At 38.3% G+C, this 22,714-nt stretch overlaps 1 protein-coding gene across 1 annotated transcript in view; it reads left to right on the top strand.

Annotated features, from left to right (window-relative positions):
- The window catches only part of DGKH (diacylglycerol kinase eta), a 257,951-nt gene that overhangs the window by 164,389 nt on the left and 70,848 nt on the right, over nucleotides 1–22,714 (top strand). The window contains exons 5-10 of the mRNA XM_077811963.1: nucleotides 7,976–8,080; nucleotides 8,407–8,539; nucleotides 18,062–18,168; nucleotides 18,895–19,020; nucleotides 19,945–20,047; nucleotides 21,882–22,044. Coding sequence (XP_077668089.1) covers nucleotides 7,976–8,080; nucleotides 8,407–8,539; nucleotides 18,062–18,168; nucleotides 18,895–19,020; nucleotides 19,945–20,047; nucleotides 21,882–22,044 — 737 coding nt within the window. The remainder of the gene's footprint in view (nucleotides 1–7,975; nucleotides 8,081–8,406; nucleotides 8,540–18,061; nucleotides 18,169–18,894; nucleotides 19,021–19,944; nucleotides 20,048–21,881; nucleotides 22,045–22,714) is intronic.

Genomic DNA, 22,714 nt, shown 5'->3' with positions numbered 1-22,714 from the left:
ACTAGGTTAGACCTCAGCGCAACCAATATTCTCATTGTTATTGCTGCTTGCTGTGTGCTCCATATCTTTGAGAATAAGGGAGAGATGTTTATGGCAGGGTGGGGGGTTTAGGCAAATCGCCTGGCTGCCAATTTTGAACAGTCAGACACCAGGGCGATTAGAAGAGCACAGGTAGGCGCGCTGCACATCAGAGAGACTTTGAAAACCAGTTTCACGACTGCCCAGGCTACTGTGTGACAGTTGTGTGTGTGTCTGCTGCATGCAAACCCACCCCCTTCATTGATTTTAATTCCCTGTAAGCCAACCACCCTCCCCACTTCGATCACAGCTGGCAAAGGAAAAAAAGTCACTATTCTTTTGAAACCATGCATTCTTTCTTTATTAATTAAAAAAAATGGGGAGATAACTGATAAGGTAGCCCGGGTGGGCTAGGGGAGGAGGGAAGCACATGGCACATTGCTTATTGTAGCTACACTACAAATCAAAACTGTCTGAATGACAGCCTTCTGTTGCTTGGGCCATCCTCTGGAGTAGAGTGGCTGGGTGCCCGGAGCGCCCTCTCCCCCCCCCCTGCATTCTTGGGTGTCTGGGTGAGGAGGATATAGAACTTGGGGAGGAGGGGCAGGTGGTTGTACAGTGGATGCAGCGGTGGTCTGTGCTCTTATTGGCTTTCCTGCAGCTCCACCAGACACCTGAGCATGTCCGTTTGCTCCCCATTAGCCTCATCATTGCATCCTGCCTCTTCTCATTGCTCTTTCCTGGACTCTGCCACTGAATGCCTCCATGCATTCAGCTGTGCCCTATCAGTGCGGGAGGACTGCATGTGCTTGGAAAACGTGTCATCGCAAGAGCTTTTTTTTCGCCTTCTCATTTGCGATAACCTCAGGGATGGAAACAATAGGGGAAGCATAGAAATATTTGCACCTGAAGGGGGATAAAAAGGGAGAGTAAAATTTATCCAAGGCCTTTTCTCCCTCTTCATCATTCTTGACCTATCTGCTGCCTTTGATGTGGTTGAACACTTGTACCTCCTAAATGTCTCCTAGTCTTCAGAGAACTAGTGCTTTCCTGGTTCTGATCCTACCTTTTCAACTCCACTTTCAGTGTTTCCTGTTAGAGTTCTTCCTCTTTCTCTCTGTCTTTGAATTGCAAGCTCTTCCAGCTTGGGACCTAGGTTTTTTTACTTTTCTGTAAAGCACCTAGCATATTGTATGCCATACAGATAAGAGTAAGTGGAGGTACTACATTGATTGCTATGGGAGATCATGTTGTTTAATATTTTCATTAATAATCTAGAAAGAGGAAGAAATATGTAGATGACACAAAAATAGAGATGTACTAGAAACATCTGAGGACAGACCCTGCCAATGTAAGAATGGCCACACAGGGTCATACCAATGGTCTATCTAGCCCAGTATCCTGTCTTCCCACAGTGGCCGGTGCCGGATGCTTCAGGGAAATTGATCAAGTCGCAGCTTCTGGCAGTCAGAGGTTTAGGAGCACCCAGAGAATGGGGTTGTGTCCCTGACCACTGTGTCTAATAGCCATTGCTGGACCTATCCTTTGTGAACTTATCTAATTTTTTTTTAACCCATTTATACTTTTGGCCTTCACAACAACCCGATAGTGAGTTACCCAGGTTGACTGTGTGTTGTGTGAAGAAGTACTTCCTTTTGTTTGTTTTAAACCCGCTGCCTATTAATTTCATTGGGTGACCCCTTGTTCATGTGTTATGTGAAGGGGTAAATAACACTTCCTTATTTGCTTTCTCTGTATCATTCATGATTTTATAGATCTATGTCATATCCCCAGTCATCTCTTTTTCAAACTGAACAGTCCCAGAAAACCTATAAGGAATGGAAGATGGGATGGATTAGCAAGGAGAGCTACCTTTTGGAGGACAGAAAGTGTAGGGAAAAAAAGTGAGAACAGCCAAAAGCCAAGCAGAGTTAGACCTTGCAAAGGAAGTTAAAACCAATGGTAAAAGGTTCTATAACCATATAACTAAAAAGAAAACAAGGAAAGAAGAAGATGGACCACTAAACACTGAAGATGGGGTGAAGATTAAAGATAATCTAGCCATGGCCCAACACCTAAATGAATATTTTACCTCAGTTTTTAATAAGGGTAATGAGGAGTTTAGAGGTAGTGGCAGGAATGAAAGTGAGGATATGCAAGTAGAAATTATCATATCCAAGGTGGAAGTCAAACTCACACAGCTTCATGGGACCAAATTGGGGGCCCCAGATAATCTCCATCCAAGAATACTAAAGGAACTGTCATATGAAATTGCAAGTCCAATAGCAAGGATTTTTAATGAATCCAAAAGTCAGGGGTTGTACCTATTTAGTACCTATTTTTAAGAAAGGGGGAAGAGTGGTCCAGGAAACAACAGGCCTGTTTGACCTCAATCATGACAGAAATTTTGAAAGAGAAAGTAGTTAAGGACATAGAGGTAAAGAGTAATTGGGATAAAATATAACATGGTTTTATAAAAGTGGATCATGCCAGACAAACCTGATCTTTTTCTCTGAGAAGATAGTTGATTTTTTAGACAAAGGGAACTCAGTAGATTTCAGTAAGGCATTTGATACAGTTCCACATGGAAAATTATTAGTTAAATTGGAGAAGATAGGGATTAATAAGGATATGAAAGGTGGCTAAGGAACTGGTAAAAGGGGAGACTACAACAGGTCATATTGAAAGTAAAACTGTCAGGCTGGAGGGAGGTTACTAGTGGAGTTCCTCTAGCATCGGTCTTAGGACCAATCTCATTTAACATTTTCATTACTGACCTGGGCACAAAAAGTGGTAGTGTGCTAACAAAATTTGTGGATGACACAAAGTTGGGAGGTATTGCCAATATGGAGGAGGAACAGAATATCATTCAGGAAGATCTGGACAATCTTGAAAACTGGAGTAATGAATGGGATGAAATTTAATAGTGCAAAGTGGAAGGCCATGCACTAAGGTACTAACATCAAGAACATAAGAATGGCCATACTGGGTCAGACGAAAGGTCCATCTAGCCCAATATCCTGTCTTCCAACAGTGGCTGATGCCAGGTGCCCCAGAGACAATGAACAGAACAGGTAATCATCAAGTGATCCATCCCTTGTCGCCCATTCCCAGCTTCTGGCAAACAGAGTCTAGGGACACCATCCCTGCCCATCCTGGCTAATAGCCATTGATGGACCTATCCCCCATGAATTTATCTTGTTATTTTTTGAACCCTGTTATAGTCTTGGCCTTCACAACATCATCTGGCAAAGAGTTCCAACGACTGACTGTGCATTGTGTGAAAAAATACTTCCTTTTGTTTGTTTTAAACCTGCTGCCTAATAATTTCATTTGGTGACCCCTAGTTCTTGTGTTATAAGAAGAAGTAATAACACTTCCTTATTTACTTTCTCCACACCAGTCATGATTTTATAGACCTCAATCATATCCCCCCTTAGTCATCTCTTTTCCAAGCTGAAAAGTCCCAGTCTTATGAATCGCTCCTTCAAGGGAAGCTGTTCCATACCCCTAATCATTTTTGTTGCCCTTTTTCTGAATCTTTTCCAGTTCCAATATATCTTTTTTGAAATGGGGCGACCACATCTGAATGCGGTATTCAGAATGTGAGTGTACCATGGTTTTATATAGAACGAGTATGATTATTACCTATCCCTTTCTCAGTGATTCCCAACATTCTGTTTGCTTTTTTGACTGCCGCTGTCCATTGAGTGGATGTTTTCAGAGACCTATCCACAATGATTCCAAGATCTCTTTCTTGAGTGGTAACAGCTAATTTACACCCCATCATTTTATATGTATAGTTGGGATTATGTTTTCCAATGTGCATTACTTTGTATTTATGAACATTGAATTTCATCTGCCATTTTGTTGCCCAGTCACCCAGTTTTGAGAGATCCTTTTGTAGCTCTTCGTTGTCTGCCTGAGACTTAACTATCTTGAGTAGTTTTGTACCATCTGCAAATTTTGCCACCTCACTGTTTACCCCTTTTTCCAGATCATTTCTGAATATGTTGAATAGGACTGGTCCCAGTACAGACCGCCTGGGGACACTGCTATTTACCTCTTTCCAATCTGAAAACCGAGCATTTATTCCTACCCTTTGTTTCCTATCTTTTAACCAGTTACCAATCCATGAGAGAACCTTCCCTTTTATCCCATGACTGCTTACTTTGCTTAAGAATTTTTGGAGGAGGAGAAAGACCTGGGTGTATTGGTTGATGGCACGATGACTAAGGAGCAGCCAATATTATGCAGCTATGAAAAAGGCTAATGTCTAAGAAAGATGAATTCAAACTGGAACAGGTGCAGAGAAGGGCTACAAGGATGATCAGAGCAATGGAGAAGAGACTCAAAGAGCTTGGGTTGTTTAGTCTAACCAAATGAGGGCTGAGGGGAAATACGATTACTCTCTATAAATACATCAAAGGGATAAAAACCAGGGAGGAAGAGGAGTTATTTAAGCTAAGTGCCAATGCTGACACATGGATGTAAAGTGGCCATCAACAATTTTAGGCTTGAAATTAGATGAAGGGCTCTCACTATCAGAGGAGTGAAGTTCTGGAACAGCTGTCTAAGGGAAGCAGTGGGGGCAAAAAACCTAACTTGCTTTAAGACTGAGCTTGATAAGTTTATGGAGGGGATGGTATGATAAGACTACAATGGTATATGGCCCACCTGCGACTGCTAGTAGCAAATATCCCTAGTGGCTGGAGATAGGACAGAGCTGGGGTGGGTTCTGAATGACTACAGAGAATTCTTTCCCAGGTGTCTGACTGGTTGGTCTTGCTGACATGCTCAGTGTCCAACTGATCATATTTGGAGTTGGGAAGAAATTTTCCCCCAGCTCAGATTGACAGAGACCCTGGGGGTTTTTGCCTTCCTCTGCAGCATGGGTCACGGGTCACTTGCTGTTTTAAATTAGCGTAAATGTCGGAATCTCTTTAACTTAAAGTCTTTAAATCATGATTTGAGGACTTCAGTAATTCAGCCAGAGGTTATGGGTCTGTTACAGGAGTGGGTGGACAAGGTTCTGCGGCCGGCAATATGGAAGTCAGACTAAATGATCATAATGGCTCCTTTCGGCCTTAAAGTCTATGAATCTCTCTCTCCTCCTATGGAGGCTGTTCCATGTCCCTAATAATTTTTGTTGCTGTTTTCGGTACTTTTTCTCTTCCAATTCCAGGGAGAAGAGAAAAAAAATACAAATACAAATTGAGTAGGGGAGCCCATCTGTGGAGTAAGGATTGAGTAATAATAGAAAAGAAACTAAATATGATGTTGCAGTGCAATACCATTGGAAAAGAGTCATTGTTGAAATAATGTATTTGTATGTATGCTTTAAAGTGAACTAAGAGCACTTTATTTCTGAATTAAAGCATCCACACAGAGGTTTAATACACTTTAAATTTAGTCAAATGTAGTCGATTCAGCTTACTTTTTGTGAATATTCCCATATAGAGGGGCCTTCAGTATAAATGGAGAAGAGAAGGATGGGGTATTGTATGGTACCTAAGATCATTCTCAATCCCAGGAAACCCCTTAAGGATAGAGAGAACCTGAATTCATAGCTTCATTGCTTCTCTTGGTTGGAGGTCAGAAACTTAATGTTATTCCAGCATAGGTATTTTTATTTCATATAACATCAGGTTGTCTTTTTGTTTTGTATGTCTGGCTCCCTTACAATAACCAGACTGACTGTTCCTTGAAGCTTGTTGTTGGAAGTGTGCGAAGCAGAAAGAATATAAGTAGATTAGTCTTCATAGCCTTTTACGTCCTGTATCTACAAATATGTGGGGCTCTTCCAACTTTCCAGTGTGTTTATTTTAATAGCTCTAATAATAATTTATCTAACATTCATATGTAGCCATCAATTGTATAACTTAATGACTCTACTACAGCCTGCTGTAACTTATATGAACAAATACTAAATAAAAATGTATTGTTATAGGAATATCTGGTATGGTTATACATGAGTTATTTTGGCAAAGAGACTTTTTGTCCCTTTCAATTAAGGGATTCTATGTGAATGATATTACTAAAGATAAGGGATCAGTGATATATATGTATTTTATCTGTATTTTTTTGGAAAGATTATCAAGGGTTTTTCAAGAGGAACTTTAAGGAGCAAAGGTAGTTAAATGTATTTTTGGATTAAATGTGTTTCACTACACTGTCTGTTGGTAGTCAGAAGGCAGGAATTAACATGAAATGCTCTGACCTAGCTGTGTGACCAAGGCAGCCTTGTCCTTACTTTAAAGCTATAAAAGGGTATCTTTATTATGATATCGTACAGTATATTGGGAAATAAAGACTGGGGGAAGTATTTGTACAAATAATATCTATGAGTTCAATGAAGCCCGGTGCTTGTTATTGGAAACATTATGGTTTAATGGCTTTTTTGTGCTTCATTTGATGAGCTGTCATAGAAAAACATTTTGAAGTAATAAAGCATCCATTTGGCTCCTAACTAATGAGAGAAGATGTGCTCTTTGCATTAACTCTTAGTCAGGAAGAGAAGTGGACAGATGTTAATAAGTCTTATCAAAAAAAGGGTGGGGAAGACTGAAGGAAATAGAAAACAGAGTGGAGTCCTTCAGTTTCATGTGCAGCTTGTGTATTTTAAAAAAAAAAAGCTTAAAGGTTTGTGCTGCCCTTCCATGTGACTTGTAGTCTGCTGTGTTTCAGTTAGGTTGCTTGTCAGATATATTAAAGTGCAGTTCAGCTTAATGAAGAACTGCATAGCACAAACCAGGAGCAGAGGCTATCTCGTGGTGACCGGGTGAGTAAAAACAGTTGTAAATAATTACTTACTAATAATGTATATATTGTAAATGTTACAAGAACATTATAACACCATGAGAGAAAATTAACAGTTTTCCTGTGGTTTATGCCTTCGCTTTACTTAGATAATTTCCAAATGTAGGCAATATGGACAATGAAATACATGTTCAGACTGAACAAGGTTTTATTTTTATTTTTTAATTTTTGCAGAAGAAGCAAATGACTCTTCCTTTGACTACTTAGATTTTTATTTTAAATTCCTTCATTGTTCTCAAAGCAACTACAATATCTATTTTAGTGCGGTGCTCAAAATAATTTCTGTGGGAGTTAGCTGATAGTTTTTGGTGCCTTACTGTTATTTTTAATTGTTTATCTACTAGTGGGGGAAGAAAAAAACACCTTTACTCTGAATCTCCAAGATTCAGCAGTCTTCAGATTTCAAGATGAATACAGTCTCTAAGATCTAAATCCAGACTACTGAACCCTGCACAACATCAACCTGTTCCAAGAGCGCACTGAAGCTCTGCATAGGCACCATTGCATAGGGTTTGAACTGTTTGTTTTTTGCTCTGTCTCTTTTGATTATACAGCTTGTGTAGGTGTATTCCTATATTAACTCATAAATCAAGTTTTTATATTTGATTACAATAATTATGTAAATACAATGTCATCACCAATGTTGAAATGAGAAATGCGCAGAATGTTTATGAATCTCCGGCTTTTGTGTATCAGTATGATTTGTCTTCGCCTACAGTAATTATAGACTTTGCAGTTGCTATAATGTTGTTATGAAACAGAACTGACATCTGTTTAAAATAATTTATGGAAAGATTTATTAGCAATTTTAGAGCTTTGCAGGGAGTTTTACATTTAAATATGGATAAAGAGCTGAAAAAGAGACATAATTAATACATTTTTTTTAAAGCCCATGTGAAAGCCTGATACAAAACCTGGGAATTTAAAATGAGAAAAGTTCACTTTGCCATTTTAAGACAGTGATTTAAAAAAAACCACAACTCATTGATATTCAAGGTTTTCATTATCATATAGTTTTAGGGTGTGCATTTCACTTGCATTATCAGAGAGAAAAAATTGGCTTGTCAGATGTTACATTCTGTAATGATCTCTCCTATCTATGAAATTCAGAATCATTACATTGAGAAGTCTTTTTCAGATAATCACTCCATTCCGGAGGCTAATATTGTGTGCTGAGAACAGAAAAGAGATGGAGGACTGGATCAGCTCACTGAAGTCTGTACAGTCTAGAGAACATTATGAGGTAAGATAATATCCCTTTCAGTGCATGTTGTTCTTCTTTCAGGATAAATATTGATTTAATATACCAAGCTCTATGGTACGCAGAACCCAAGACATACAGTCTTGTGGAGTGTGAAAAACCTGTAAGGTTAAAATGCAGTTTCGTGTTAAACCTTTATTTTACCAGTACAATTCATGCTACTATGGCTCTTGGTTTTGAGAGAGCTTTTAGTCTCCTTTACTTCTCCACATTGAATTTTCCAGCATAAATATGGAACTCCTAAGTACTTGCAGTTTCTGTAGCTGTGTTCTGTACTTGCAAATTTGTCTTAACTTCTCCCTTACTAGACCGCACAGTTTAATGTGGAACATTTCTCAGGGATGCATAACTGGTACGCCTGCTCCCATGCCCGACCTACCTTCTGTAATGTGTGCAGAGAAAGCCTCTCTGGAGTTACTTCTCATGGCCTGTCTTGTGAAGGTAAAGTCAACATATTTTTCCTTACAATGTCCCATAAGCTAATAAAAAATTAAGTCTAAGTCTAAGTACTGAAAATGTTATGGAGTAAGAAGAAACCTACTCATTGCTATAGAAAGGAACCTTTCAGTTGGTTAGAATAAATGCGAACAATATGACACGCATTATTCACACTCTGGACGTTATTTTCTAGTTCATGTCAATATAAAAGGTTCCTCCTGCTACAAATACCGTTTGTTTTTTTTTGGTATGTGCTTGCCTGAGTGTAAGGTTTTTGAGAGAAGATGAGATTACTTTGATTTGCACTTCAAAAATGATGTGGAGCAAAAGTGCAACATTTTCTTTCCTCTATTTTCAGAATTGTTATAGCATTCCTTTAAAAGAAAAGAGGAAAAAAATAAAAATATTGTTAGTCTCTCATCGGCAAAAATCTGGAACAACAGTTAACTCCTTAGTTGGGTCCATGACCTTATTTCTTCCGAGTTTTTGTCTGATTTGCTGCTCTCTTGCTGCTGACTGATATTGTAGTACAGGCAGGGAGGGTAAAATGTGCTTCTTCACTGGTCATATAATAGAAAAAAAATGATTTATATGTTTTTCATAATTTGATAATTAAAGAGCTAACATCCAACATAAATAAAAAATGGGATGGGTCTAAATGTTCACTGTTAAACTAGAGTGCAGGAATTATCTAGTACAGGCACATTTCTATAATAACCTTGAAAATATTCAGTTTTATTTTATCATTTATTGGCTTTCCACTGTAACTTCTGTGAAAACTTCAGTGATATGTCTACCTTGTTTCCTGGAATGTGGCAGTAAATTAAGTGTCATATATGTCCTTATGGAATATATATGACATTTACACACACGTTTTGGTATTGCTTTTTCACTGGGAAGAAAACTATGTTCTAAATACTCTTTATAATAATGGTTAGACCTGTAATTACAAAATAGTTAACTGCCCAGCAAACTCTTGCTGCTGTATAATAATGTAAATATGGTAATCAGTTATTACACGGTATATTATACAGAAATAGATTTTAAATTATATGTTACCTAACTACCTATAGAATTCTGTTCCTGTTATCTGTACTCAGTGCTACATAGCTGGTAAACTGTACTAAATCCAGTGTCAGGTCCCTGTCCTTTAGTATTCACCATCTGAAGGCATCCAGTGGGGTGAAACTGTCTGAGGACATTGTTATGAATATATATGTAAACCCCAAGGGGATTCCCTAGATTCTTGGGGCTCTGTGTGCTGGTAGCTCAGGGAGAGGCACACTGTCACTGGTAGGAAAGGGAAGACAAGGGCAGACTCAGAGTTTGCTCAGCACCCAGTAGGGAGTGAGATGCCCTTCCCTGGGAGCTCAGGAGAGGGGAGAAGCCATTTTTGGAGCAGTTTAGGCCAGTCAGGGAAAGGGTAGGACTGGCTGGGGGAAGGGGCTGGTGAGTCCCAGGCCTGCTTGCAGGGTTCAGTCTCCTCTTCAATTTGTCTAACTTGGGTACATTACTGAGTATGAAGTGGTGTTCAGGGTCGGCTCCCTCCAGCTCACACCAAGTTACTTCTCGTAATCCATACTGGGAATTTACTCATTTTTCCTGGGAAATCAGCAGGGGTAAATGTAAGGTCTGAGTTTAAAAGACAGGATCCTTCCTGGCAGGGTCACCAGGGCAGCTTGGGAGGTCACCAGCACACAGAGCTCCAGGAATATGGGTAATCTCCTTGGGGGTTGCATATATCACAGAAGTTAGTGATGGTGTAGCTGACTCCCACAGTCACTGCTGTTTATCATTTCCCATTTAATTTCCCTAGTCATTCAGATAGTTTTCAGTCATTCATGAAGTTTTTAGGGGACGCAATATCTAATGCTTAATCAGAATTCAAATATATTGCATCTACTATGTCCCCTTTAAGAGCTAATATTCTACTTATTTAATAAAAAAGAGTAAGTTTTTTCTAGCAAGAATTATTTTTTGTAAGCTCATGTATTTCTCCTATACTCCATGATTCGGTGATTTCAACTTTTGTAGTCCATTGTCCTCTAGCTGTTAAGTACCTTTGTTTTTTGCTTCTTAATGTTCTTATAGTTAGCTAGGACTGGCTGTTACATTTACATCAATGTAATTGCCAGGATCGCTCTTTTTTCCCTTTTTGAAAATTAATATTACTTTTATTTTAGTTTTCGGTTACTTCTCAATTTCTTCATGATTTTTAGGTCTAATTCTTAGTGGTAGAGTAATTTGTTTCTGAATGTCCTTTGGATTCTAGAATGTATATAATCTGGACTGGTTTATGTATGTATATTCAAATATTCTTTCACCAGTTTCACCTGTTCTTAATTTATATTTACAGAGTCTTCCTTCCTTTCTAATCATTCAAATATAATTTAATCTTATTGAGGGCAAATTTCATAAAAGGAGTATCTCAGCTAGTCATTAAATTAATCTTCCTAATTTATCTATGGATTGACTCTCTTTTTAGTATTGCAGTATTTCCACCTCATCTCCTGATATTGTATACCTGTAAAAGCCACAGTTAATCCCCTTTAATTTATTTGGCTAACAAGCTCATTTTGGTTGTTTGCTTTCCTGGACTTTCTTTGTAAGTCCTACATGACTAAGTCCTTGCTTTGTTGTCTCCCTTGTTTGTTTCCAGAACATTTTTTTAAAATCTGATGTTGCTTGAGCTGTCCTTTGTAATACCATGTTGGCCATTTCTTGTACTACACAGTCTTTTTATCAGTGGTAATGTAGGAGGTATGATGTCTTTTAGGAGTAACCCAGAAATCTTCAATGCCACTTCTTCCCATTACATCTTACTTGCTTGTTTCTTTTAATTTGCTAAAATGGTCATGCGTGAAATTTGACACCCATGTACTTCTGTATAATTTCTATTATACCTAATAATCATTTCTATGCTAAATTCAATTAGTGCATGGTCACTGGTTCCAGGCTTCCCTGTTGTTCACATGTACTCAGTGATTTTCTCCTTATCAGTAGATCCAGGATGTCTTCCTTCTTGTTGGTGTTTCTGCTTTCTGGCACATGAATTGTCTTTTGTGTAACTTAGATTGTTTGTATTCTTTGATTCATGGTTAGCTGTATTTGTTACCTTGTAGCTAAACAAAATTCTCTCAGTTAATATCTTGCAGCTTAAAAACTTTTGAGAAATGGTCCAGTAATATTTCATTCCCTCCAGTCCTGCTGGTCTGAAGGTGTTTTTTTCCTCTTTGTTTATTTGTAGCTCATAATTATTTCTACGATACAGTGCTATTCCTCCAGTTTTTCTTTCCTTTTTATCTCTTCTAAGTACACTATCTACCGTTATCAGAATCATCCCACTAAATGTGATGCCAACAAGTCCAGATTTGCATCTAGCTAGTGTGAATAACATCCTGATTTCTATTGCATTTGTGCACAGACATTAGTAATACAGAAAAATTCATGATGTGCCTTGCTTTGGAATTCCATGCAGAATAATTTGAGTTAAGTGAAATTCTCATTCCCCATCCCTTCCAAACTTCTCTTTCCTTCAAAGTTGTGAAGTCTGCCTTATTTAGGAGTCTTGAATTTAGGAGGTTGGTTAAGTGTAGAGACAGTTTTCAGACAAAGAACCATAATAACCCACAGAACCCTAAGAATGCTCCTTGGCCTCAGTCACTCACCACTAATAAGTTTAGTATTTATTGGTGCTTCTGTACTCATGTCCATATCACTTTCTAAGGAATATTGCTCTTATGTGTATTCTGAATACAAATAGAGTAAACTCAACCCAGGTTTAGTTCTGAATATAGCATTATAGAGAGAGTCGATAAATTTTTCGTAACAGAGCTAATATTGACAATTCAATGTCAGTCATATCTGGTAAGTTAAAGACTTCAGTGCAAATGAGACACTTTCAACCTTATTTCTTACACACACAAATTACATTAACATTTTTAGGTTGCAAAGTCAAACAATCAAAAGTTAGGAAATGTCAGAATTAAGGTTGTCTGTGCAACCTTAATCCATCCCCCTGGTGGTACCTGTGTATTATGAGACTGTCTTCAGTTACATAATCACATATTTTTTCCATAGGACCCTTACCTCATTCAGTGAACACGGTGGACCTCCTCTGAGGACGAATAAGGATTTTGTTGTGTAGGAGGCTGTGGGTGGTAGGACTTCTGCCTCGTTTATTGTAGAAATTGGAAGTGAATGAGGCAGTGGATTGTACGAAGAGAAAAGATCATTAATTGAATGCTGCCCTGGAGGGCTGGATTCTATGTGATGCTAAGCAAGTCACTTAAACAAAACTTTTCTTGGTGGTCACTAATTGCGTGTTCCTCATTTTCTGGGCACACAACATGAGACCCTGGGGTCTGATTTGTGGAAGTACTGAGTGCTCACAGCCTCAGCTGAAGTCAATGAGTGGAGAGCTTTGAACATATATAGTACTATGTGTTGCTAAGTGCACTGAAAAATCAGGTCCTAGACATCTCAGTTTGGGCATCCAAAATTAGTGGATGCTTTTGACTGTATTCTCTCTGTACCTCAGTTCTTCATCTATAAAATGGGGGTAACACCACCTCCTCATCTCACAGAGTTGTTGTGATGTGAAGATAAATTTCATTAATGTTTCTGGAGCACTCAGATTCTATAGCAATGAGTGCCACAGAAAAGTCCATAAGGAAATTAATAGTTGTGTATTCAGAGCAGGGTTTGAATAGTATGGATTAAATAGGGCTAGGGCCACACGTTGAACACTGCAGATAAAAGATAACATTGAATAGATGCTTGTTATTTGTGCATTGTCCATCCTGTGCACTGAATGAGCCCGGGGTCCTGTGGGGAAAATATAGTATGTGATTTTATAATTAAAGACTATCATAATGCATATGCACAGGGGGGTCGAATCAAGGTTGCAGAGGCAACCTTAATTGTGGCATTTCCTAATATTTGAATGCCTGACTATTCAATCTTAATGTTTTAACATAGTTTTTGTGGGTGTAGTATATAAATATTTTGTTATTGGCTGACTAACTTTACATGACAATGAGGAATCTAACAAGGGATCTCCAAATTATTTTCCTAAACAGGTTTATCTAATACAGGCTGCAATTGGAGTGCTTTGAATTTTGTTGTTTTCATGTCAGTGTTTGAATCTCTTTTCAGTGTGGATTTTTAAGCCCAGTATTCTTGGTAACAAAATAATAGCTTCTGTGGACTCTCACAGGACAAGTGTTTGTTTCTTGACAACATAAACTATGGGTACCAGAACAGTGATCTCCTTGTCAGTTTCAAAAGTTTGGCTTTAGCTTTTGAAGTCAGGGAAAACATTCCCAAATAAGCAGCTGTTCTTTGAAAACCACCAAAAAAACCTTTTAGGACAACAGAGAGGCTTGGCAGGACATGCAGATTTTTCAATGCAGTATAATTAATAAATCAGTCAAGAAAATGAAATATCTTTAATGCAAAACCATGTTATAACAGGTTTCAGAGTAACAGCCATGTTAGTCTGTCTTTGCAAAAAGAAAAGGAGTACTTGTGGCACCTTAGAGACTAACCAATTTATTTGAGCATGAGCTTTCGTGAGCTACAGCTCACTTCATTGGATGCATACCGTGGAAACTGCAGTAGACATTATATACACACAGAGACCATGAAACAATACCAGCAGGACAGTGGGGTGGGAGGGGGTATTGTTTCATGGTCTCTGTGTGTATATAATGTCTACTGCAGTTTCCACGGTATGCATCCGATGAAGTGAGCTGTAGCTCACGAAAGCTCATGCTCCAATAAATTGGTTAGTCTCTAAGGTGCCACAAGTACTCCTTTTCTTTTTGCATGTTATAACAGAGATGTTTGTTTTCAAAGCAAGAGGTCCCATGACAGTGTATTATTTCTCTAGCTTTATTTCTATTATACCTCATAATTGCTATAGATTTTAATTATTGTATCTGGCAACAGATGTTGGTGCAACTGTGACAATGCTGACTAATTAAATGGTCTATTTGATTGCTTTTCAGGGAAAAATGTTGTACATTACAGTTAATCAGAGAACTATACCAGACAACTTATACTTTTTAAAATTATACTATATATTGTGAATAACCTGGTTTCTGTCTGGCTGCATTTTTCCTTTCCTTTCCTTTTAAGCTTTATCAGAAAATTGTCAGCTGACATCCAGAGATATACAGAATGCTACAGAACTCATTTATTAATCAGCCCCAGTATCATTTGAGATAGGAGCGTTTAAAATGTCACATTTGCAAAGCTCTACGTTAGTTATGGTTGAATTCCACTTTTCTGAATAAATGTTATCTTTAAATGGTGGCATTGCTAAAAGGGACACTATGAATGAGTTCATAATTTAAAGAAATTGCAAGTCTTCTTCCCCATTATTCATTTGTCCTTTTCCAAAGGTCATTGTTCCCACCACCCTTATTTCTGACAGTGTTTAACATACAGGATGGCAGGCATTGTTTTTTGGTACTGGGTGGGTTTATAGATGTGGCTGTCTTTAGGCAGCCTTATTTGAAGATGGACAAGAGGCAGGGTGTTCAGAGAGCACATGTGAGCGGTCACTTGCCAGGGTATTATCCACTGTTCCTGACTGGATACTTGCCTTTTTACTGGAATGCTGGGGATAAGTAGGTTTGAGTTACTTTTTGGTTGGTTCTGAGTCTGAATTTGCAGGTCCTAATTAGCACGCATAGCCCTAGCCAATCAGGCAGCAAGCCATCCAGGTTGATGAGACATTGGACCCAGAGCCATGCTATCTGATTGGATGGTAGCTCTTCCAATGAACTGTAATGAATTGAGGACGTACAATTATTTCCTACCTCTCATTCCCATCACTAGAGCATCCACATTCTTCACAGGTGGATTGGATCTGCATAGCAAGTTCCTGGTGGACCTCATGGAGTCTTCATTCCTTTCCTTTCCCTTCCAAGGTTACAGGAAATTCTGCTTGGGATATATACATAGAAACATTTGTTAAAAATCATTTCAGGTATGCTGAGAAATGCTTTCCTTGCAGCATGCCCTAGAGGTGATCGTATTATGAATTAGTCTAATCCCCTCCAGAAGGTTGTTCTACAGCAGAGCTCCCTCCTCCTCCCACTCTTGTGTTTGTCATGGCTTTCATACTCTGCATTGTTTCAGAGTACAGCTGTTTTAGTGGGTCATGGCGAGGATGTGGGGTATGATGCAGCTTGGTCTTCAGTTGCTGATTGCTTTATGGGTCAGGGCCAAAGCCTTGAACTGGCAAGAGAAGCAGACTGGTAGCCAGTGGAGGGATCAGTCCGCAGTGTGATAGCCTCACAACAGCCTGTCCCCCTGAGGTTTGCTGCCGCGTTCTGCCTGAACTGGAGCCTTTGCATTGATTCCAGCTTCAGGCCTAGATACAGGGCTTGGTTGGGATTCCCTTTTCATGCTCTCAAAGGAGTAACAGGGCACAAGGAACCCCCTTACTCCCTTGTATGGGCTACCCACAATGTAGGCCTGTTTGTAGGAGTGAGTGGCCTCCGTGGGGTTGCTGCTCCTGTATAGGAGGACAGGCAAGGTTGGTGAAGTGGGGAGCCTTGGTTCTGCAGCCCCTTATTCCCACCCATGTGCTCACCATCGCTATTGAGCTGATGTACAGGGGGAAGTAAGCTGCTAGGTCTAGAAGTAGCACAGCTTGCTTCCCCTGGAGCAAGAGTCAAGTAGGCTTCAGATTGTGACTGAGTCAGGTTCATTTCTGGTCTGCTTCTCAGGCAGTACAACTCCACACTGCTTCTTACTTAGGGCTCATGGTTGACTCTACAATTTAGTCCACAGTGGTTTTGCAGGTGACAAAAGTGTGAATCACTGTGTGTAGTGCTGCTCTTGTTCTCATGACCCCACATTCATGGACTGGATTTTCAAAAGCATTCAGCACCCACTGTCAAGGCTATATTTTCAGAAGTGCTTAGGTCCCATTCAGATACCAGATTAAGTGGTGGATTTTCAAGTGAGCTAAGCACATGGGGTACTCTTTGAAAAGTCTTCCCCAGGCTGTTCCAGTGGAAAGTGCAGAGTGCTGATCACACTGAAAATCCATCCCTTATTTCTGTGCCTCAAGGGGAGCTGAGCGCTTCTGGAAATCTGTCACCAATGTGGGTACTGAGCATTTTTGAGAATCTGGCCCTATTCCTCTGGCTAAGGAGGGCTAGACATAGATACCGCTGGAGCCCATGAAACTACTGCTACTGCCCATGCTCTTATAAAGCTTTTATGGTTATTGCAAATATAATTTATATAAAGTTCTATAAATGGAATGATCTGATATACTTCCACTAACAAAGACTCAAATGTAATCCATCAGTCTGTTTGGTACAATATGATTTCATTACATGGTATGCTAATTATATCAAACAAAACAAAAATTATTCAGATTTTTAAAATAAAGCCACATGCACGAGGCATATGTATAATATATTAAAAAAACTATGGATTTTCCAAATAAACCTATTAAAAATTAGGTTTGTCCTTACTCAGGTAACCTATGAGAATCAACAATAATCCCCAGCCTATTGAATAGACAAATGCCCTCCTAATCCTCCACCTTCTCAGAAGTCTACGAAAACAGGCCTTCTATTGTGCCGCAAAGGGCTATGTTGGACAAAGAGGAAAGTTTGCTCCAGTATAAAGTTCCTTCTCTGGAAATGCCCGGCAAGCATTTCCTTCACATTTAAACCAGAGCGCTAGCTGCTCAAATGCCTCAGGTGATTTCAGCTGCTGCTGTCACACAGAGACACAATTTCTCAGGTAGCCAAGACTCAAACAATTACATTTTTATAGGTCAAAATAAGTACATTGAATTGCACTTGGAAATTTAATTGGAAGCCCCTGTGAATCTCAGAGGACAGATATAATATGCTCCTTCCATGAATAACTAAGCAAATTGACTATTGCATTCTGCATCTGTTTAGGTTTCCAAATGGTCTCCAAATATAACCTCATGCAGAGTATTCCAATTGCAGTAATTCAGTTTTAAGGTGACAAAGCCATTGATAAATGTAATGAGGGTTGCATTCAAAATATATCGAGCAAGACATTTATGCTGTCTTTTATAATGGCAATTGAAAATTTTTTTAAAAGCTACAGTATAAAACAATTGCATTTTTAAAAGTAATTAAAATAACTAAAGTTTTACAGATGAATAGTTGAGAAGAGCAAGACGACTTAAGACTGCCATTCCATGGTTTGTCTGTAGATCTTACAGAATTTCAGAGGACACAGAATAGTGAGTAATCTTGCAGCCAGCAAACAGCAGTCTGTAATTCCCTAGACGCAGTTCAGCAAGTAAAAGGCAGAGTGAGAGTTTGAACTCTGAATTTTCTTTATTTTAATTAGTTTGTGTTTTGTCTGAAACAGTACATGAACATGTACTCCTCTGTTTTATGGATTGATTTGAATTTGACTGAATTTCTGAAAATTTAACTGTTGATGTAATGCTTGACAGAGACTGCAATCAGGGAGTAGATAATATAAAGTGCATTTGTCTCTTTTTTCTAGTGTGTAAATTTAAAGCACATAAAAGGTGTGCAGTCAGGGCAACAAATAATTGCAAGTGGACTACGTTAGCCTCTATTGGGAAAGATATCATTGAGGATGAAGATGGTGTAAGTATTATTCAGGCTTTCAATACTTCACAACAGTTAATTGTTTGGTGGGTATTTTATTTTATTTTTTAATTGGCAAGTATAGAAATGTTAAGTGACCCATTAAAGTTAATGGTAGTTAGCTGTATTGCTATAGATACTATATTAAAAGCCTGATAAAGGGGCTCTTCAGGAGACGCATTTACCATCAATGGGCTCTAGAAGGAAGAATTCCATGTTACAGAATTCTGGGGGAAGTATAGACGGATCCTCTGAGCTTTGAGAATTGCTGTGAGAAGCCCCTCTCTTTCTCACCTCAAACTTGAGCAAAGAAGTTGTATTTGTGTTAGTCTTGTTGATATGCTGTTTTCTTGGCCTGCTTTGTCTACTTGTAACTGACACCAGTTCTCCAGAAGATCTGTTTGGAATTCATTGACATACAGCTTGTAGTTCTATTGATACATGTAACTGTTAAAATTAAAAGTAGAAAATGTAACAGTTTTTTTGTGAGTTGTGTCAAAGTAGATGAGTTAAATTTACAGCCACTGGCATATAATTCTTTTCTAGAAGATTAGTGCTAGAATTGCCAAAAATATGCATGCATACAGAAATTTACATACCTAGATATTGGTGCAAAGAGTAAATTAGAAGAAAGTTTCAGGAGGATGCTGAATTACTGATCTTTTTATAGTTTTAATGGCAAATTTCCGTGCAATGGTATTTAACTTTATAACAACTTCCTCACAGATAGCTATGCCTCACCAATGGTTAGAGGGTAATTTGCCGGTTAGTGCCAAATGTGCAGTCTGCGACAAGACCTGTGGCAGCGTTTTACGCCTCCAAGATTGGAAGTGCCTCTGGTGTAAAGCTATGGTAGGTATCATATGGCTTGTAAAAATGTCTTGGATTCTGCCAGGATGGTTATTTACCCATTATTCTCATTTTTCATTATTTAACCTTTTGGAAGGGAAGGGGACCGATCAGTTCATAGTGAGTGACCTGGACAGATGTGTAACATTCATAATCTAGAATGTCTCTCCCACTTGTCTGTTGTTTTTAATAGGTCCACAAATACAGGTTTTTCTTTAATAGTCCTTGCTACGTATCATGTATCCTTTGCATTTCTCCTAACTCCCTGAGGCCATGGTCTAAAGCTCACTGAAATCAAAGGGAGATTTTTTGCTTTTACTTCAATGGGCTTTGGATCAGGCCCTTAGTACTTCATCCTATACTAGAGGCCCATTGTGTTTCGAGCAGGTCATCTGCTTGAATAGTTGGTGACATACTCTGTGCCCCTTATAATTATATGTATGTCTATCATTTTGGCTTCCTAGTCTCTTCTAATAAATATAAAACTAATTGTCTTTAATCTATCCTGAAATATATAATTGCTGAGACTTTGTTTCCCTTGTTCCTATCTTCTGTAGTATTCTTCATGTGGTATAGATTTAAATTCTCCATCTTTCTATCACTGTCTTCTCATCAATATATAATTGCATTTTTTCCCTTGATGCCTTTATCTCTTGTTAGCTTCTCTCCTGCAATTCGGTGCTTTTCCTAGAAGTGGGAAATCGGCAGAATTTTTAAGTATAGTAGTGCATTCAGAATATTTTGTTTAGAAATAGATAACTAGATCTATGGTTTAATGTTTGTATATGTTTGAATATACTGCAATATAGTCTGTTATATATTACCCCATCTCTGAATAATATCTAGCTACTGTATCTATTGCAATTTTACCATAAAATGAGATTATATGTTGGGAAGCAATTATTCATTTAACTTATTTTTCCTCAGGTTCACACTGCCTGTAAAGATCTGTATCCTCATAAATGTCCGCTTGGACAATGTAAGGTATCCATCATACCTCCAACAGCACTCAACAGCATAGATTCTGATGGTACGTAGTATAACGGGGCCATTAGTAGGAATTCTGCAGTTATGGTTTCACTGAGATTTCTACCTGAAGCAGGGCTAAAATCCCTCTTTTTCACAGATAAATTTAGTCTCCAAATTTAGCACAATAACTCTTCAGATGGTAATTGAATTTTCCATGTAATTATTTTTTAGAAAACTCCGTACTAGCTTACAGAGGAAATATTATTAAATGCTCCCCTTTAAAAATTCTGTTCTCATGTTTCTCTGGGATTCACCAACGAAACAACCAGAGTCCTTGAAAACTTCACACACATGCATTCTGACATGGGCCACTTTCAAAAAACACAAAGAATGATTTTTTTAACTCAAAATTAAAGAGTTTGTGTTATGCAGATTAGCTTACTGAACTCCTCAGATGCACTCTCTTCTGATGTTTTTGAGGATAAAAAAAATAGTTTCCATTTTCTATCAAAATTTTATTTTAATCAGAAACATGAAACATGAACAGATCACCATTAAAGGTAGTGAAAATTGAAAGGTGCGCATTGCTTGTTCGGGACAGAGATGAGCTTGACTGTAGGTGCGGGAAAGTAGGTGAAGCTGAGGTTGGGAAGATGAATTGTTGAGTGGAGTGTTGAGAAACAACTGTTTTATTATATATTTTTTTATACTTTGTGTTGGTGGCATATGCAACCCAACTACCTTACCTCTAAGTTAGGAACTTTTTTTTGTATGGGATTGATATAAATGACTGAATACTGGAGATGTTCACTGCCTCTGAACTTGCTGTCTAATGTCTTTGGCTGAAGCAGTGAAATTGCTGCTATTTATTATTCATGCTAAGAAGATTGCTTTCATTATAAGTGCAATTAGATTGCTTACCATTAAAAAAATATTGTTTTAAATTATGCATTAACAGAAAGTGGAATTATATTAAACTTCTTATACTTTCAAAGTCCATTTTTTAAATTCATTAGAACTGATAAGATTTTTAGCTTTCAGATTTCTTTTTAGACAATTAAAAAGAGATAATTGCTTTATTCTTGTCTGAAATGAGAGTCAAAACCTGGCCACATATGGCCTGATTCAAAGTGGTGCTGAGTATCCATAACTCCCATTGGGCCCTCAGTGAATGTGATTTTCATGACAACACTGTCCATTAGCACTGTTTACTAAAGTCCTGATCCAAAGCCCATTGAAATCAATTGAAAGTCTTGCAAAGACTTCAGTAAGCTTTGGATTAGACCATAAGGGTGTGTTGTTCTGTCCTTCCATTATAATTCAGCTGTATGAATTCAGTCTGAAATAAAAGTTTTCATGCAAAGTCTCAGTTGGGAGTAATTTAACAATATAACATTTTGTGGAAATGTATGGGGGTTCTTAGATTTGGTGGGAATGGGAACTTTTGTAGATTGGAGGACTCAATTGACACTACTGCACTCTGGTGCAACTTAATGGAAGCTTTCAAAAAAAAAGTCAGAAAAAATTATGGTTTATATCTGGAAAACGTATTTGATGGTATGGTGATGTGTGCTGGAAAAAATTGCAACATTCCATCAACCCACATTTTTGCTGTGGAAAATAAAGCTATTTTCTTTTGTGTTTTGCTAACTTTAGACAAAAAATTCAGGTAAAAATCCAGGAGACGAAAAGCAAAGTAGTAAATTTGAAGTAGATTTAATATAACAGTGCTAACTCCTTGAGGCTAATACTCAATTCCGTTTTTGCATTATGCATCATATGATAGCATCCCTTTTGTCCTTTCATCCATTTTCCTCCTCTTTCTTGTGATTTCTCTTGAATGTGTTCATATATAAAGATCTTATTTATTTCATTCTTTCTAACTTTGTTCACAGGATTCTGGAAAGCCACATGCCCGCCATCCTGTGCCAGTCCTCTTTTAGTTTTTGTTAACTCAAAGAGTGGAGACAATCAGGGAGTAAAGTTTCTTCGTCGATTCAAACAGTCGCTAAATCCAGCTCAGGTGTTTGATTTAATGAATGGAGGACCTCATTTAGGGTAATGAACTTTGCAATCTTGAGCAAGCCTTTTCAAAGGGAACTGAGTACAAAGTGACTCAGTTGTTCCCTAATTATAGTATTTTTTTACAAATCTCTGATATTTGCTTTCCTATTAACATTTGTAATGGATAAAGTTAAAAATTTAAAACACCAGTCACCTGTAACTTCATTATCAGTTCTGTGGGTGTGTAGGATTTTATTTAGATTTAATAAAGATTCACTTGAAATTAAAGATTTATTCATATTTCTCATGGACTGTTGGCTAGCTCCAGGCTGTGGTCTCTATGGCTGTGTCTACACAGCCTGCAGCAGTGATAGACTGGGGCGTGTGGAGCTTGTGCTAGCTCTCTAAAAATAGCTGTGTAGACAGCGCTTTGAAGTTTTGAGTGGGGCTGGAGCTCGGGCTCTGAAGCCCAGGGAGGGGGCTGATCTGCCACAGGCTGTGTAGACATACCTACTAAGGCCCTGATTTAGGAAAGTAGTTAAGCACATGCTGAAGTGCTTTCCTGAATCAGGGCATTATACACAGCTGAAAGAAACTTGTTGTTTTTTGGGTGTATTTTCAACATATAGTTCAGCCCTGATTGGCAGCTCATTGTGAATATCTATATACAGAAATATGTATGTGTAACTATTTCTGTAATGTCTTAAAATAGCTTTAGAATAAT

The sequence above is a fragment of the Eretmochelys imbricata genome, chromosome 1 (assembly GCF_965152235.1).
Source record: "Eretmochelys imbricata isolate rEreImb1 chromosome 1, rEreImb1.hap1, whole genome shotgun sequence".
Lineage (NCBI taxonomy): Eukaryota > Metazoa > Chordata > Testudines > Cheloniidae > Eretmochelys > Eretmochelys imbricata.
This window is presented reverse-complemented; position numbering and strand designations above follow the sequence as displayed.